We start from the raw sequence: 18,617 nt of genomic DNA on the forward strand, positions 1-18,617 counted from the left end.
TACTATACACTAGTTATGAAGAAGTTGTTTATCTCTACTATGAAAAAGAAGACAGCGATTGGTGTTCTCAAGCGTAGTTGTTTTTACAATTATACTTTTATTTTGTTGGGTGCATCTTGGCTCTCTGGTTCTTGCCTTGAGATGTGCAGTTTTTTGCAAATACTATTTCTTAGAAATAGTCTAGCATAAGTTATTAGTCTGTTTTAGTCCATTCAGGCTTCTGTAACAAAATACCACAGACTGGGGGGCTTATAAACAACAGAAACGTACTTCTCACGGTTTTGGGGGCTGGAAGTCCAAGATCAGAGTGCCAGAATGGTTGGGTTCTCATGAGGGCCCTCTTCCGGGTTGCAGACCGCTAACTTGTTGTATCCTCACATGGTAAAAGGGGCAACGGAGCTCTCTTTTTAAAGGGCATTAATCTGATTCATGAGACTATGCTCTTATGACCTATTCACCTTCCAAAGGCCCCACTTCCTAATACCATCACATTGGGCATTAGAATTTCAACATATGAATTTTGGGGGTACAAAAAACATTGAGACCATGGTATAGCCTGTTTCTAAAGTAATTCTACATGCCAGAGCCAGATCATGTCCTTTTGTTCAAAACATGGTTTTTCTTTGTCTTGTAAGGTTTATTCTGTCAGGAACATGATGGTTGACGCTATCATTCTGTTTTCTTGTCTGAAATGTACAGGCTGGACATCTCTCCAAGTCATGTTTACAATATTACCTTGGCCTTTTTGTTCCTGTTAAGAATCTCAATTTGACCTATTCCTAAAAGAACCGTTGTCACTTTTATCATATTTTTGGCCTCTAGTTGCAATTACTTGCTCTAATATACTGGCCATCTTGTCCATCTTTGGGGAGCCTTCAGTTACTTTTCAATGCATTTTTTCAAAGATGTATCATCCAAAAGGTGTGAACTCTCCTCAAGGGTAGGGAAGGCATTTTATTAATCTCTGTATCACAAGCACCTGGCACTTAGTGGGTAGTTATTTAATGTTTATTTAAATGAAGGAATGAATCCATGGCCATTACAAGTCTACCATTTAAAAATGTTTCCGCTTCCGATATGGTTCCCTGTTTGTTCCTCAAAAGGCATGTGTGTGTGTATATTCCTTAATGTAGCTGGTGGTAGAGGTAGGGAGCTAGGCTTATGATCTGTCTCAAGGTCACATGACTGTTGATGCTTGGGCTGGATAAAAGCCTTTTTTAAGATGTTTGAGCACAAGAGTGTCTGTTCTACCACAGCTGCCATTAGAAAAAAATTATTTTGGACATTTCAAGCTTACTTATTGTTACTAAAATCTTGTATGTGAAATAGCTTAACTGTTATTTAGCAAATCTCTAAGGTTTCAAAAATGGTTTTCTAAGTCCTTGGTTTGGCTACTTTTTCCATATTATGTAGCATAGGTCATTCCAACTGATTGGACTAACTTATGGCACCTGAGACATATAATAGAAAATTCCTAAGCCAGTTTTTCTTTTGTGAAAGATACAAAGGTTATCTATTATAAATAAAAGTTGCATCCTTTTTGTGTAGGTTACTACCTTAAATTGCCTCTAGAAAGAAATTGGTAGTTAGTTGACTGTACAGATCACTGTTAAAATAGCCTTCATGGAATAATACTGTTTAAACAAAACGTAATGTCAATGGTTCATATTGTAGCACATTGAAAATACAAACTTTAAAGCAATGTGAATGAAACACATTTCCGTGTAACATGTTGCTGTTCTAGTCCTTATTCACAAGTTTTGTGGATGTAGCATAATGGGTAATTATAAGCCAGCCATTTTTTCAAAAGTGTATTCAGTGTATCTTTTGTCCTCTCTGACAGAGTAGAGCATTATTCATTTTTATTTAGTTGATTAAACTTTTATATTTAGTAAATATAGGAGCAGTTATAAGGTTGGAGAATTTGCTAGATCCTACTTCTATAATCTGTTGTCAGTGGCTTTTTTTCCCCAGCTTTATCTAGGCATAATTGATATACAATAAAATGTGCATGTTTGAAGTGTACAGTTTGAGTTTGAACACATGTATACACCTGTGAAAACATCACCACAATCTAGATAATGCACATTTCTATCACTCCCCCCCCCAGTTTCCTCTTGCCCATTTGTATTTCATTCCCCCCCGTACTTCCTCTTTTCTCCTCCCCAGGTAATCAATGATCTGCTTTCTAAACTATAGATTAGTTTTCATTTTCTATAATTCTTTTATAAATGGAATCATATAGTGAGTTTTTTTTGGGGGGGTCTGGCTTATTTCATTCAGCATAATTATTTTGTAATTCATCCATGTTGTTGCTTGTATTGGTAGTTCTTTCCTTGTTATTGTTGAGTAGTATTCCACTGTATATTCTACAAATATACTGTACTACAGTTTGTTTATCCATTCACATGTTGATGGCTATTTCAGTGTCCTATTATAAATAAAGCTGCTGTGAATATTTGTGTACAAGTCTTTGTATGGACATAGATATTTTTTCTCTTGAGGTAAATACCTAGGAATGAAATGGCTGGGTCATATGGTAGGTGTTAAGTTTAACTTTTAAGGAAACTGCCAACTTTACAAAGCAGTCGTACTGTTTTACATTTTTTATTTCCACCAGCAGCATTTAAAAATTCCAGTTGCTATTTTGGAGTCACTTGTACATTCATAAGCCATACTTTTTGGGGGTGCAAGGACAGGCAAAAATATTTAGACGTTTTCTTCCCAGAACTTTAGGTAAACATCTCTTTGGAGAATTTATGAAAGCCTGGAGCTCTTTTCAGTAAGAGATGATCACTGTGTTGTTCCTTTCTTTCCTTAGTATGAGAGAAATGGAAGAAAATATACTCTTAACTTTGCGTTTCATAAAAAGAGGAAAGAAATACTTCTTGTATTTGGAGAGTTTGGTTTTCTAAGTGATTGCTAAGATACTGCAAATTAGACATTAGTTTTATAGCATTTAATATACTTAAGTGTGGAGATAATAGAAGTAACTCTGGAAATCATTAATAGGATATATAAGAATTTTCTTTGAAAAATCCTCTAAGTCATCCATAAGGTGTATAGTGTTTAGACCTAACGTCTCTCCCTAAGTTAACACAGTTGTTCTTTTTCCTCCAGCATTAGAAGAAATCAGTGTTTATTTGCTTGCCCCAGATGAAGTGGTTAGCTTGCATTTAAGGGCTATGCCTAATGAAAAATACGTAATTAAAAATACTAGAATTCCATTCAGCTTGATGCACAAGGCATGAGGGAACTGATATAAACTGAGGGAACAGACGATTGATATGCTCACTCTGGGTCATAAGCATACATTATATTGAGAGGAATGGTGGGTGGAATTGACTATATCATTTAAATTCTCTCTTTTGTTTATTTTGCTGTGTGTAAATGGTTGCATTCTCAAATTAAATGCACGTATGATGTGACTGTGCTATAATATAATTATGGTAACAGCTGAAGCTGAATGCAAATAGAGGTAATAATGTATTAATAGTAGGGTGGCTGATAGGAATGTTTATTAAATTCATGTCTGTTGGCCCTTTTTAGCTTACCCTAGGAGATTAGCAAGGATAAGTAGCCATCGGTACCTATTAAGTGCTTCTTTCCTTTCCCTTTCCTGCTCTACCTAGATTGTTTTCTTCCTTCTCTGTTTGCTTGTGTTTTGTCCCCAACTCCTTGTATTCTCATCTTTTTAGTATTAGCAGTATACCTGTTTTCCTTTAGAATGCTGCCCAAAACTATGAATGTACAATTACGTTTTGTTGTATATGTAAGATAAATTAAAAAATGATTATAAAAATCGTGCTCTACTTTCATGAACCTGAACTTTTAACTCATTTGTCAACATTCCAAGCACTTCTGCATAAAACATAAAAAAAACCTTTAGTTGCCTAACTTGTATTGTTTGATTTTCATATTTTGCTAAGAATTAAAAATGTGAATCTCTTTCACTAGCGTAAGTAATCAAGAACTGATGAGATGATGTGGCATAGAAGAAATTTCACTTGACTTAGTGTCACAGGTCCTGGGCTCCAGCCTAAGCCCTGTCATTAACCCACTTTGCAATCCTGGGCAAGTCATATTTCTCATCTGTAACATGTGGGGAGTAGCCGTGATGACCTTGAAAATTATGAAGATTTCCCTCTGGGGCAGGGGAAGCAAACTTGTAAAAGAAGTTGTTTTTAAAAACATTTTTATTTTATGTATGTTGTCCCTGAAGGTTAATGGCTTTTCTAGAGATTATGTATAATCACTTTTGAATTTGTGTATATCCATCTGTTGCAGGATGCTTTAATCTGGATCCCAATAGAGTTCTGGATGTCATTTTAGAAGTGTTTGAATGCAGGCCAGAACACGATGACTTCTTTATATCTTTATTAGAATCTTACATGAGTATGTGTGAACCGCAAACACTGTGTCATATTCTTGGGTTCAAATTCAAGTTTTACCAGGTAAAGAACAATATGTGTGTGTGTGTGTGTGTGTGTGTGTGTGTGTGTGTGTGTATGTATGTTAATTTTGTGATTTTATATGTAAAATTTAATTTGAATTTTATTTCTTAATGACTGGTTTTAGCTCAGCCATTCTAGCAGAGGGGATAGAAAAAACTACATTAGTGGTATGAATGATGTGATGTGAAAGCCTAGAAGAAAGCATAATACATTTTTGCCTTGAGAGAGATGGAGTCAGGGAAGACTTCACAGATAGAACCTTTTTTAAACCTGGTCCTTGAAGGATGAGTAGGAGTTTGTTGAGAGTTGTCTGTGCAGAAGTAACAAATAGTGTGTCAGTGAAGACGTGGCAGTGTGAATGTACGTAACATATTGAAGAAATGGTACATAGTCTCATGTGGCTGGATTGTAAGATGTGGGGAAAAGAAAGGATAGGAAGTGAGGTTGGAAAGGTTGGCATAACTTTAGATTGTCAAGGGCCTTGAACACTGTGTTGACTTAGAATTTTATTGTACAGGTAGTTACCATTGGAATTTTTTTATGGATGTGAATAAATTCTTGAGGCATATCTTACATCATTTTTCACTTAAACCACCACAGTAGTTATCTTGCAAATCTATGCCTCTGATTATTTCTCTTTCAATCCACCTTTCATATTATTAACTACTGTTACATTCTGAAAGAGATCGAATTGACTCACTGTTTAAAAACCATTACCTGCAGGATGAAATTCAGACTTTTAAATGTGGCAGAAAAGGCTCTTCCCCATCTAGCCCCATTCTTTCTTTCTAGCCTCATCTTTAATGATTTTTTCCCTCAAACCTCATATTCTAGTCATATTCAGTTACTAGCCATTTCCTGAACTTAGGTGGGGGCATTGCTATGTATAGACCTCTGTTTACATGCAGTTCTTTATAACTAGAAAACTGTTCTTACCCACCCCCTCTCGCCTATCTTTTCTTCATCTTGTAAACTCTTATTTATTCTTTAAGATCACGTGCTACTTGTGCTATAAAGTTTTGGTGGGCACTTCACCCGTGCATAATTAGTCACTTCTTAAACTCTGTTCTCATAAAACTTGACACAGGCTTCTAGCACTTATCAGGTTATATTAGAATAAACCATGTCTGTCTCCTTTGCTAGGTTGTTAGTCATTTAGGATGGTCTATATTTTACTAATTTCTCTGGATTAATTTATTGCTTAGCCTATGGTAAATGTTCACTAATTACTACAAATGAGTTATCTATGTTTTAGGAAGATAACTCTCTTGATAGCATGGAGGATTTTAATGTAATAAGGCCTCTGTTGCCTTTTTGGTATAGCTTTCCTAATTTGTCTACCTGCCTGGGATATTCAACTAGTCAAGAAATACTCATTTATTGAGTTTTTAGGGTATGTTGTTGCTTTGCTAAGCATTGAGGATACTCTGGTGAAGAGTGTCTATTCCTGTCCTCTGGAGCTCAAGTTCAGGATAGTAAGACAGTTTTCTTTTAGGATTCTCAAATATATACCACCTACTGCCTTTGCTTATCTTCAGTTTTCCATTTCTCTGGAATGCTCCAGAAGAGAAATTAGATCAGAACTAAAAGCATATAGCTTTGTGATACCAAACAAGATGAATGGCAGGGTTTTGGGGCAAGAGCATTTCACCTTGGTTCAAAAATTAGTGATGGCAGATGTTCCTATTCCTACCAGTAGCCAGGGAGTCTGCTCTTAGTACAGAGAAAGAGAAGTTCAAGTGTTTCATCACATTTTAAGAGGCACCTTGATTGTTTTGGGTTTGAGAACATGAAGCCGACTGCTGAAGTGACAGGGTAGCTGAAATTTAACTTGGGCACGATTAATTAGAATATAGGTTAGGGCTTTGCAGACTGAGGTTTTCAGAGCATATTGCAGTGAATATGGATGACCTACTGCTTAATATCAAGTATTGTTAGTTGAATGTGAGTTTCAGAATTAAAAATTTTTACATGAAAATATTCCTCATAATGGTAACACTTTTTGAGCTGAATTAAAATATCCATGGGGGTTGACCAATGTTAGAATGATCCTTTTTTTAGTAGATAATGGGGCCTTTGTCTTACATAAGAAATACCCAGCCAAGAAACATTTGATTTAGAAGTGACCTATTATTGGAAAGAGTAACCCTTGTATTGCTCTGTATAACACCATTCCCTTATTTCTCTTGCCTGAGCTATCTTGTTTTGAGAATCTGCAGTCTTAAGGACCACTGCGGGCAGGGGAAGAAATGTCAGGGATTTTAGGTAATTTGTGGTCTTGGGAGGTAAAGTAGGAAAAGCCATGAAAATAAAAAACTGCTTAGGGCATGTAACCTGGGGAATTGGCTCCTAGGCGTGTGTGCTCACCCTGTGTATTGGTCCCTTGCCTAACTCCACTCCCCCCTCCCCATCACTATCTGAAAATGTTTACTCCCACTGACCATAACCCATGTTTTCACCAGTTGGAAATTATTTGGATTAACAGGCTTCTTTTAATTTTTTCCCTTAATGCTTAGGACTTCTAGGCAAAGGTAATTATTTCTGCTATGAAGTCAGTGAGAGTGATTTTAATTCTGGCTTCAACCTGGGGTCAGCTATACTGGATGTTTTGACTTGGAAGGGTGGTACAGATGTAAACAGTTTTAGGGCACATGACCAGTTTGGAAAATTGGGCAGGTATGTCTGTTTGATTCTCCTACCAGGGATCGCTACAATAGAGGGTTTAGGGACAGCATGAAGGTCAGCACAAAGGGCAGGAAGAAAGGACTAACTAGAAAGTATGAGGGTATTGAAAGACAAACTTGGCTGGAGTTGTCTTGCCACAGGAAAGAGGAAGGAGATGATGACTCTCACCCTTGATTTCTGGATTCAAAACACAGTAATAGTACCATGGTCAGGCACCGTTATAACCCCACATTTATTCATTTAAGAAATATTGACTGAGTACCTCTTATGTGCCAGGTAGAGTGTTGTGGGTAGGAATCAGGAACTCAGTTTTGGGCATGTTAAGTTTGAGATACCTGTTAAAGATTTAGATATCCAAGTGGAGATGTTGAGTAAATAACTGGATATTTTTTTTATAAACTTATTTATTTGTTTATTTTAGTTTTGGCTGCATTGGGTCTTCGTTGCTGCGTGCTGGCTTTCTCTAGTTGCGGTGAGCGGGGGCTACTCTTCACTGTGGTGCGTGGGCTTCTCATTACGGTGGCTTCTCTTGTTGCGGAGCATGGGCTCTAGGCACACGGGCTTCAGTAGTTGTGGCTCGCGGGCTCTAGAGCACAGGCTCAGTAGTTGTGGCACACAGGCTTAGTTGCTCCGCGGCATGTGGGATCTTCCCGGACCAGGGCTTGAACCCGTGTCCCCTGCATTGCAGGCAGATTCTTAACCACTGTGCCACCAGGGAAGTTCCAATAACTGGATATTTGGATCTGGTGTTCTAGAGAAAGGACTGGGCTAGAAATAGAAATGTGGGTGCCAAAAGCACATAGATGATATTTAAAGTTGTGATACTGGATGAAATCATCAAGTTGGATATAGAGACATAAGAGAACCAAGGGCTGAGCCTTGGGGCACTCTGATGTTAAAGGGCCTGGGAGAAGAGGAGGAACCAGCAAAGGAGGTATAGAAGGAACACATACATATAAGGAAAGAGGAAAACAAAAAGAATATAGCATCTTGGAAGCTAAATAGAAGAAGGAATGATCAATTCCGTTAAATATCTCTGATAGGTCATTTAAGATGAGGACTAAAAAATGGTCATTGGATTTATCAGCAGGGAGGTCAGAGCTAGCCATATTTGTAGAGTTTGGGTGGTGTTAAGAGAGAGAATGGGGAGAGTGGTATTGGAGACGATGAGAACAGACAACTCTGTAAAAGAGTTGCTACAAAGAGGCACAGACAAATGGGGTGATAGCTGGTAGAGGAAGTGAACTCAAGATTTTTTTTTTTGAAGATGGGAGAGAGAATACATTTATATGCTGATGGGAATGATTGCATAGAAAGGAAAACTGGTGATGTAGGAGAAAGAGGAGAGAATTATTGGATCAGTGTTCTTGAGTAGGATAGAGAGAATGCAGTTTATGGCATAAGTGATGGATGGAGTTTAAATAGGAGCATAGAGTAATAACAGGTGGAAAGGCAGCATATGTGGGTACAGTTGTTGGTAGGTGGGTAGATCTGATGGTGAGAATTTATAGAAGTCCTATTGATTGCTCCAGTTTTCGTGCTGAAATAGAAAGCAAGGTCATCAACTGAGAGAGAGGATGAGAAAGGAGGTATTGGAGCTTAGGAGAGAAAGTAGGAAATAGTTGTGTAAGAGAGTGGGAGAGTGAATGGACAAGAGAAATAGAGTATGATTGGCCAGCAGCATTAAGGACCCACTTAAGGGTGGATATGTGAAATTAGTACTTTGAGGAGTTGTAGCTATTGGTAATATTAAAGTTCAGGATATGGAGTGAATGGCTGAGATAGGGTACAGGAGATCTTTGGAAGAGTGGGATTCAAGGAACTGAGAGACCAAGATGATGGAAGAATCACTAACGTGTATTTGAAAATCTCCAAAAATTAAGAAAGGAATAGAGTTGGAGAAAGTGAAAGTGAATCAGAAGCTAAGATCATTCATTGCTAAGTGAAGGGCAGTGACCCAGGAGTCCACAGATGACAACAATAGGACATAAGTAAAAGTGGCAGAGTAGAGAACTCCAGAGCTCTGTCCCTTCATGAAAACAACTAATGAACTGGCAAAAAACTGAATCGACTTTTACAGAACTCTGGAATTTAGTAAAAACATAAAACAACTAAGGAAAGGTTTGGTGAAGAAAGAAGCTGCTGTTTGGGGTAAGAGAGTACTGTGATATTTTAAATTGCCTGCCTACTATCCCTCACACCCAGATTGATGGTGGCTGTGAAGATAGAAGCCTGCACTCCTAGTACAGATTGCTAATGCCAGAGGATATAAAGAATTGTTTACAAAGAATTCAGCCTATCTGGCTGCTACCTGAAGGACTGGTGCAAGGGCCTGTCTTTTTTTTTGCCTGACTGGGAGCATCCCTAGGGCTGGGGTGGCTTTTTATTTTTATTTTATTTTTTTTGCGGTACGCGGGTCTCTCACTGTTGTGGCCTCTCCCGTTGCGGAGCACAGGCTCCGGACACGCAGGCTCAGCGGCTATGGCTCACGGGCCCAGCTGCTCCGTGGCATGTGGGATCTTCCCGGACCGGGGCACGAACCCGTGTCCCCTGCATAGGCAGGCGGACTCTCAACCACTGCGCCACCAGGGAAGCCCTGGGGTGGCTTTTGCCAAAAACATTTGAAGACACAACTATTGGCTTTAGCAGTCTGGAGTAAGAGACAACAGTCAGACAAGCAGTAGAGAGACTGAAAACCTGGGAAGGAAGAAGTTGGATAAGGAGATACACAGGGGAATAAGGGCTTTAGAAAAGTTCCTGTATGTACCATGGAATCAGAAGAAAAAAAGGCCAAGCACATGCCCAGAACTGGATGCATGCTCAGAAAAGGGCTGAGAAGACCCTAAGCTTTTTCCTCTGGCTGGCCTTCAGGCTCTACACAAGCAGGAAGTGAAGACTAAGGCAGAATTGTAAATGGCCCAGCTAAGTGTTGAGGAGTGCCCTAACATAGAGCCAATGTGCAAAGACTGGAAGAGTATTTTTTTCTTTTTTCTCTTCAGGCCTTTAAGAAATGCAAAACACTAGCTGACCACTAAGCTAAAAAGAAACAGGTTTCAGTGGCCACACACAATAATAGTATAGACTTTACAAAATGAGTTTAGAGAAGTCACTAAACAAACAACAATAAACCACAGTAAGCAGCATCAACAAAGCCCATAGAGGGGGCAGAATATGATTTTCAGAGTTGCCACACAGTATTCAAAATGTTCAGTTTTCTGCAAGAAATGATGAGTTACGCAAAGAAACAAAGTAAGGGTCATTCATAAGAAAAAGGAAATTAATAGAAACTGTCCCTGAGGAAGCACAGGCAATGGACATACTAGATAAATAATTTAAATCAACAGTCCTAAATATGCTTATTATCTATAGGAAACCATGGGAAAAGAACTAAAGAAAACCAGGAAAGCACTGTCTCACCAGACAGAGAATATCAATAAAAAATACAGAAATTATTTTTAAAAAAAAGGAACCAAACAAATTCTGGAGCTAAAAGGTGTGATAACTGAAATGAAAATTCACTAGATGGGTACAACAGCAGATTTGAGAAGGCTGAAGAAACAATTAGACAACTTGATAAGTTAATTGAGGTTGAAAGGAGCAGAAACAGAAAAGAATGAAGAAAAATGAACAGAGACCTATAGGACACCATCAAGTGTACGAATATGTGGGGAGTTCCCTGGCGGTTCAGTGGTTAGGACTTGGCACTTTCACTGCCGTGGTCCTGGGTTCAGTCCCTGATTGGGGAACTAAGATCCTGCAAGCTGTGCAGGCGGCCAGAAAACCCCCCCAAAAACGTGTACCAATATGTACATTATGGAGTCCCAGAGGCAGAGGAGAGGGAGAAAAGGACAGAAAGTGTATTTGAGAAAGTAATGGTCGGAACCTTCCCAAATTTGATGAAAAATATGAATCTACACATCTAAGAGACTCTAGGAACACCAAGAGGGATAAACTCACCAGAGACCACACTGAGACACATTATAGTCAAATGTTGAAAGACAAAGAGAATCTTGAAAGCAGCAAAACAGATGTGACCCATTGCATACAAGAGATCCTCAATGAGATTGACAGCTGATTTCTCTTCAGAAGGCAGTGGGATGGCATATATAAAATGCTGAATGAATGAAACCAAGAATTCTATATCCAACAAAACTATCCCTCAAAAATGAGAGATTATGATATTCTACGGTAAACAAAAGCTGGGGGAGTTCGTTGCTGGTAGACCTACTCTACGAGAAATGCTAAAGGGAGTCCTTTGGGCTGAAATGAAAGGACACTAAGCAGTAACTTGAAGTCATGTGAAGAAATAAAGAACACCGGTAAAGGAAACTTTATAGGTAAACTTTATATTTATATAGTAAATATAAAAGCCAGTATTACTGTATTTTTTGGTTTGTAACTCCTCCTTTTTACTTATATGATTTAAAAGACAAAGGAATAAAACAACAATTATAAATCTGATTGGCACACAATGTATAACACTATAAAAGGGGGAGGGATAGAGATTTATAGGTGCAGAGTTTTTGTATAATATTGAAGCTAAGTTTGGACTTCCCTGGTGGTCCAGTAGTTAAGATGCTGTGCTTCCAGTGCCGGGGAAGCGAGTTCGATCCTTGGTCAGGGAACTCAGATCCCACATGCCATGCTATATGGCCAAAAAAAAAATGAAGCTAAATTGATATTAATTCAAAATAGGTTATTATAAGTTTAAAATGTTAATTGTAAGACTCAAGATAACCAACCACTAAGAAAATACTTTAAAAAATAAATAGAAGAGGAAAGGAGAAGGGAATCAAAATGGCACACTACAAAAAAAGACAGTAATGGAGGAAATGAGAAACAAAAAATAATATAAGACATAGAAAACAAATAACAAAATGGTGGAAGTCCTTCTTTGTCACTAATTATTTAAATGTAAATGGGTTAAACTTTATAATTAAAAAGCAGAGTTTGGCAGAATGTATAAAAAAGCATGATCCAGACCCACCAAGGTCACGTGACTTTTCTGTACTGTTAAAATTCATTGTAATAAAATGAGAGGGAAAAAAAAAGCATGATTCAACTATATGTTATCTATAAGAAACTTACTTTAAGATCCAAAGATATAAATATGTTGAAAGCGAAAGTATGGAAATAGATACCCCGTGCAAATAGTATCCAGGAGAGAGCTGGGGTGGCTATATAGACTTTAAGACAAAATTTTTTATAATAGATAACAAAAGGCATTATGTATTGATAAAAGGGTCAACCTATCAAGAACGTAACACACAACAGTTAATAAATGTATATGCACCAAACAGAGCCTTAAAATATATGAAGCAAAGATTAACAGAATTGAAAGGAGAAATAGACAGTTCTACAATAACTGTTGGATATTTCCATACCTCACTCTCATTAATGGATAGAACAACTAGACAAAAGATCAATAAGGAAATAGAGGACTTGAACAACACTGTAAACCAGTTAGACTTAACAGACATATATAGAACACTCCACCCAACAACAATAGATTACACATTCTTCCTGAGTACACATGGAACATCCTCCAGGATAGACCTTATATTAGACCACAAAACAAGTCTCAATACATTTGTAACATTGAAATCATACAAAATATCTTCTTTGACCACAGCAGAATGAAACTAGATCACAGATGAAACTAGATCACAGCAATAGTGAGGGATAGTGAGTGATAGGAAATTCAGAGCTGGCTGAGCTTTAGGGAGCATGGAGGGAGAATAGTCTGAAAACAACTATAAAAAGCAGAGATGATTCATACCCCATCTCCAGGCCTAGTAGTGTGAGGGGTCTGGGGAAAAGAGCCACCACTTGACTGGGTTACAGTGGGAGTGGTGTTCCTAGTGAGTCTAGTCTTTGTTCAAGTGTCAAGGTGAAGGGGGGAGGAGGGGTTTAGAGGATATATTTAGAGGAGAGGTTCAGGATATATGGGGTTTTGCTGAGGATGGATCAGGAATTCCAGAGGATTCCATGGAAGTTTTTTAAGAAGGCTATGGATAGGTAGGATAGGACAGAACAGGGATTGTGCAGAGCAATATGAAAATCAGTGTACGGGAGTTGACATTTGTCCTGAGAGTCAGGGGCTTCTTGTGACTCATTTAAACAGAGATAATGGGAAAAATGAGAATATTCCTGGTGGATTCAAGTCAGGTAGTGAGCTTTTGTGGGTTTGCTTCAAAAGTGTGACCACCATTTGTTTTTAACGGGAAAATGTTTTGATACTAAATAACCGTTTAAAAAACATTTAGAATCAAACTATTGCTAAGTTGAAGACTTATCTGTCTTAAAAATTACAGTGAAACAATGCCTTTTTTATATGATATCTATTAGTTTCGTTAGCTTCATATATTATGTACATAACACCTACCACAATTGTGGGGGGCGCTTACTTACAAAGATCTCATTTTCAGTGTTGAGTAGAAGCAGAACATAGTGTATTGTCACTGTTTGCTTTTTATTTGCATTTTGCCATTTAATAATTGCTAGTTGTCCTCACGTCATTCTTCTATTCATCTGACCCCAAGCAGTTTAAAAATTAGGAAAAAGTTTTCTTGATAGCATTCAAAGATCCTTCTGTTTCTCCGTAGGGTCCATAGGGCTGACCTGGAATTGACCATTCCTTGTTTAAAATGTTGAATTATTCACGTGTATTAAGTATAGACACCTGTTTTGAAGGGGAAATCAGCTGGCAAGCAGATATACTTAGCATAAACCCCAAGAACTAAAAGAATAGGAAGAAAAGTATAAAGCAGACACAGATGGTTCCGTACTTCCAGATTTGTCAGTCTTGTCTATCTGCATCTCCACTGAGAAGTACTTGAAAAACCAAGTTAAGAAAACACACATATAAACAGAAACCCAAAATAGATATTATGCAGTATAAAATCTCATTCTGTTCAAGTTTCAGATTTTATTCAAATATCAGCATGTATTGTAAAATGTGTCCATTTTTGAAACTGCTTTCCTTGTGTTCATCAGATGTGCTAGTGTGAAAAGGGATATTCACATAAATATCTTTGTCCTGAATTTGGATGTTATTTATGATCAGGAAGAGCAATGAAGCTTATTGTTGACCTAGAGTTATTTGATGTAATTGTTCTTAATTATTGGTAGATAAATGGATATGATTTTAGTTGTACTTTAGGCACTAAATAGAAACTTTTCTTTTGTTTTTCAAGGAACCAAATGGAGAGACTCCTTCATCTTTGTACAGAGTTGCAGCAGTACTTCTACAATTTAATCTTATTGATTTAGATGATCTTTATGTACATGTAAGTCCGTCCAGTGGGCTGCTAAGAATATTTGGTTGTTCGTCCCAGGGGTGGGGAAGAGGAGTAGGCAGCCATATATAGCACTCCAAGATTGGTTCTAGGCTCTCAAGTCTTAATTTTTGAAGCCCTATTGCATTACTGCTTTGTGTTTACCTTATAAAGCAAATGAATTTAGTTCATTGGAACCATGGAAATGAAATACGTTTTGTCACCGTTACAGAATTCAAGGTTGGCTATGAAGTTAAAGTTCTTAATTGTCGTCAAGGCATACCTCATGGAGAGCGAGGCCAAGTTCTAATCAATGTGGTTTTAGACTTCAGTATTATACACAAATTAGGGGAAATATGAGATTACCTAAATAGTTCTTCCTTCTCACCCACATGTTAATTTTAGGCATTCAGTATGAATGGGGAACTTTTCATATACTTTAAAAAAATGGCTTCTTTTGTATTTTTACTGGATAATAAATGACTGGTATTGTGCTTTTATTGCTGGATCTAGGATTTAGAGGAGTGTGTATGTGATTATGATTTATAATCTCTAGTTTAGCAACAGCTTAGCCTGTCAATTTGAAAACTCTAGGTTTGTAACATAGAAATTCCTGTTTTATTAAGTTGTGCATTAGGATATCTATGAACTGTCCAAAGCTGACATCATCTTCACCGCCTTTGAAATCACTTCCTTGCCTGTCATTGCATATTGTGGTTACAGAGTTGAATGAAACTTGATCACTACCTTGGAAGCAGTCATAGTCTAGCAAGGGAGAAAACATTTTGCATTATACAATAAGTACTTTATTGGAAGTATTCACAAAGTGCTGTGAGGGCCCAGAATAGATAGTGACCATCTCTGTCTTGGGGGGATTCTGGAAGGCTTTTCCAAACTACTGATGTTGAACTGGGAACTTGATAGATGAGTAGGTGTTGGCCAGGCTTAAAAGGTGGGAAGCTTTGTAGGTAGAATTAACCTAATATAAAGGCAGGAGGTTTGAAAAGGCTTCACTATCACCTTAGGGGAACAGCAGGAAGCTCAGAGTGGTTGGAGCCTCGGGTGGTATGTAGGAGAAATGAGGAGGGAGAAAGAATTAGGTTGGGGACCAAACTGTGAAGGGTTGTTAAGTGCCATGGTAAGGAGTTTGGATTTTTTTTCTTGTTGATAGTAGAGAGCCATTCAAGATTTAGAGTAGAGAAGGGATGTACAAACTGAAAACATGGAAACTTGGTCAGAAAAAGGAGAATCTGAAGACGTAGGTATGAGTTTATAGGCAAGTGTAGACTGGCAGGACAAATGGAAAGTACAAAAATGATGATACATTTATTACTGATATTTTTCAGTTTAACTTTAAATATAAGCAGACTAAGTGTTCCTGTTAAGGTGACAGAGATTTTCACATGGGATTAAAAACCAGTTTATTGTTTACATGAGACGTCTAAAACCTAAGGACAAAGAAAGGTTGAAAGTAAAATGGTGGGGAAAATATACTAGGGAAATTATTATTGTCAGGTAAAATAGAGATAGTCACTTTATAATAATAAAGTTCTGTTTATGGGAAGATATAATCGTTGTAACTTTATATACACCTAATAACATATTCTCAAAATACAGAAGACTAGAAATTGAGAGAACTATAATTAAAAACTTAGATTTAACCCATTGGGGTTAAATGGAGATTTTAGAGGCAATTGCAGTAGACTAGGTAAAAGATGAGGACCTGTGGTAGATATGTGATAGATATATAAATAAAGCAATAAAAATGGGTTTGATTGCCAGTGGAGAGAATAAAGAATGAGAAAAAGTCTCATTTACCTCCTTGTACCAGTCCATAATGCATTTTCTCCCACTCCCCTTTTTTGATTAATGGGATAAAGTCTATAGTATGTGGCTTAATATTTCACTGTGTTTCCTTTTATTATTTACTGATTGTTTACTTTGCATTAGACTTAGCTACTGAAATAGATTATGCATTTCTAGGGGCAGGAATGCTTCTTTTATAGCTCACCATAGTGCCTAGCAAAAGCTACTAAGTAATGGTTTGTTGGTTATGTGTCTAGGTTATTTTACGAAATGTCCACATTAGCCATCTTCCATTTATACAAGATGGCTGAACTTGAGATACTTGATCCTTTGTTCATAATGGAGGGTCAACTATCCACATATTACTTTTTCTTTTGTAATAAACTAGAAACTAGTTTGTGACTTAAGTCAAATAGGTATCTAGAAAATGAAAAGTGAGATGTCAAGCTGTTCATAATTTTTCGACTTGAGATTTTTCATTTATTTTTTTACTTATTTTTTTATAGACATGTAAAGTTTATTTCTAGATCCCATGGAAATTTAATGGAGTTTGTAGAGTTTTTTTTTTATATAACTAGAAGAAAATGTATTTTCTAAGCATGACAACAGAAGCAAGCAATAATAAAGGAAACCCGTATAAATTATCAGGGCTGCTCTGAGAGCTATACCCATAAGTATAATCTTTTTCTTTTTTGCAGGTTCTTATTATCTGTTTTATACATATTAGTGTATATATGTCATTCCCAAGAGATTTTTCATTTAGAGGAATCAACTTTGCCCCTTTATGTCAATCAGTAGTTTACCTCTTCCAAATTGGATCCGTATGTAGTACTTTATTTAATTTGGAGTTTGGCCTTTAAAGGGGAAATCTGTGATATTTTTAATGGAACAGGTACACATCTTCTTGGGTAAACTAATAAATTCAATGGTAAGCATCACTGTTGTAGTATTATATTAATTTAGGACCTCTGACAGACAGAAGAGATGAAACTTTGAATTGCTACCTGAGTTTAAAAGGTGTACAAAATTCAGGTACTTAATCCTGTCAGGTTATATGAAAATAATGAAGAGAGACCTATTTAGAAGGGAAATTATGGTCATAAATAGGCCAGGCTTCTTATTTAGTTTTATCAATAGAGAGTAGATAGTGCTTGCATTTTGGATGTGCCAATAGTATTAGCTGTTTTATGAAATTTTAATGAACCATTTTTAGCTTCTTCCAGCTGATAATTGCATTATGGATGAACACAAACGAGAAATTGTAGAAGCTAAGCAGATTGTTAGAAAACTTACAATGGTTGTACTGTCTTCCGATAAAATTGACGAGCGAGAGAAAGAAAAGGAAAAAGAAGAGGAGAAAGTGGAGAAGGTATATAGTTTATTCTGATAAAATTAACATTGTCTTCTGGATTTAGAATTATGAAATTTAACTTGTGATGGTTAATCAACTTATGGAAGGATAATTTCTTAGTTTTGATTGTGGTGAAACCTGGTTTTTGGAATACAAATTTGCAAAGGTGGTTTTGTTTTTAATCTGATTGGCACCTTCCCAAAAGAGGCTGCAATGTTTTTTCTTATATAAATTTCAGAGTGTATTCTAAATAAGATAACACACGTATTGACTGTATTTGTGTTCTGTGTATTAATGTCTCTCCAGTCCTAAAGGGATTCTCAAAGATGGATGAATTCTAGTTCCCTGTGGCACAATAAAACATTAAGTAGGACCTAATTTAATTCCAAGTCTATAAACTGTCATGCTTTGGCTGCTAAATGAAAAAGCAGATCCTGTTGTTATTTTCCAATCACTAAAAAACTTGATTGTACTTTCAGGAAAATAGTGTTGCAGTTCCCATGAATGGCAGCTGTTGTTGACATACATTGTTGTATTGTTTGGCTTAATTTTTTAAATGAAATATATATAAAGATTTATCGGTGTCTGTATTCTGAGTATCTTTGCTGTAATTATTCCTTTTTAGCCACCTGACAACCAAAAACTTGGTTTGTTGGAAGCCTTGTTAAAGATCGGTGATTGGCAGCATGCACAGAACATTATGGATCAGATGCCTCCATACTATGCAGCTTCACATAAACTAATAGCCCTTGCAATTTGCAAGCTTATTCATATAACTATTGAGCCTCTCTACCGAAGGTATGTTTACTGTATGCTTTACTAATTGAGGTAGAAATAGTTTCGGACTACAAAAAAAAAATCTGCATGTTTATCTTGTCTCCTCAAACCAGGCATATATTTTAGTATGTTTTATCAGAAGATAAGAACTATTCACAGAGCATATCAGTTTGGCAGGTATTAATCAGTGAATTGTGTCCTATCATGGAGACCAGGTGTTGCAGAATTTGTGCTGCAGTGTTGTCTAAAAACTGTATGTTAGATTTC

At 37.0% G+C, this 18,617-nt stretch overlaps 1 protein-coding gene across 11 annotated transcripts in view; it reads left to right on the forward strand.

The window, feature by feature from the left end:
* Positions 1–18,617, forward strand: part of THOC2 (THO complex subunit 2) — a 101,274-nt gene that overhangs the window by 30,940 nt on the left and 51,717 nt on the right. For 7 of the 11 annotated variants that reach the window (XR_003429857.1, XR_003429858.1, XM_027092338.1 and 4 more), the window contains exons 8-12: positions 4,288–4,454; positions 7,561–7,611; positions 14,336–14,428; positions 17,436–17,591; positions 18,199–18,371. Coding sequence is in view for 9 of the 11 variants with exons in the window: in XM_027092338.1 (XP_026948139.1) it covers positions 4,288–4,454; positions 7,561–7,611; positions 14,336–14,428; positions 17,436–17,591; positions 18,199–18,371 (640 nt within the window). In the remaining 2 variants the exon portion in view is untranslated. The remainder of the gene's footprint in view (positions 1–4,287; positions 4,455–7,560; positions 7,612–14,335; positions 14,429–17,435; positions 17,592–18,198; positions 18,372–18,617) is intronic. The other 4 variants (XM_027092342.1, XM_027092345.1, XM_027092347.1 and 1 more) reach the window with 1 other exon arrangement.

This window comes from Aethalodelphis obliquidens, unplaced genomic scaffold (genome assembly GCF_003676395.1).
Source record: "Aethalodelphis obliquidens isolate GAN/ISIS:26980383/991018 unplaced genomic scaffold, ASM367639v1 scaffold77, whole genome shotgun sequence".
Classification (NCBI taxonomy): Eukaryota; Metazoa; Chordata; class Mammalia; order Artiodactyla; family Delphinidae; genus Aethalodelphis; species Aethalodelphis obliquidens.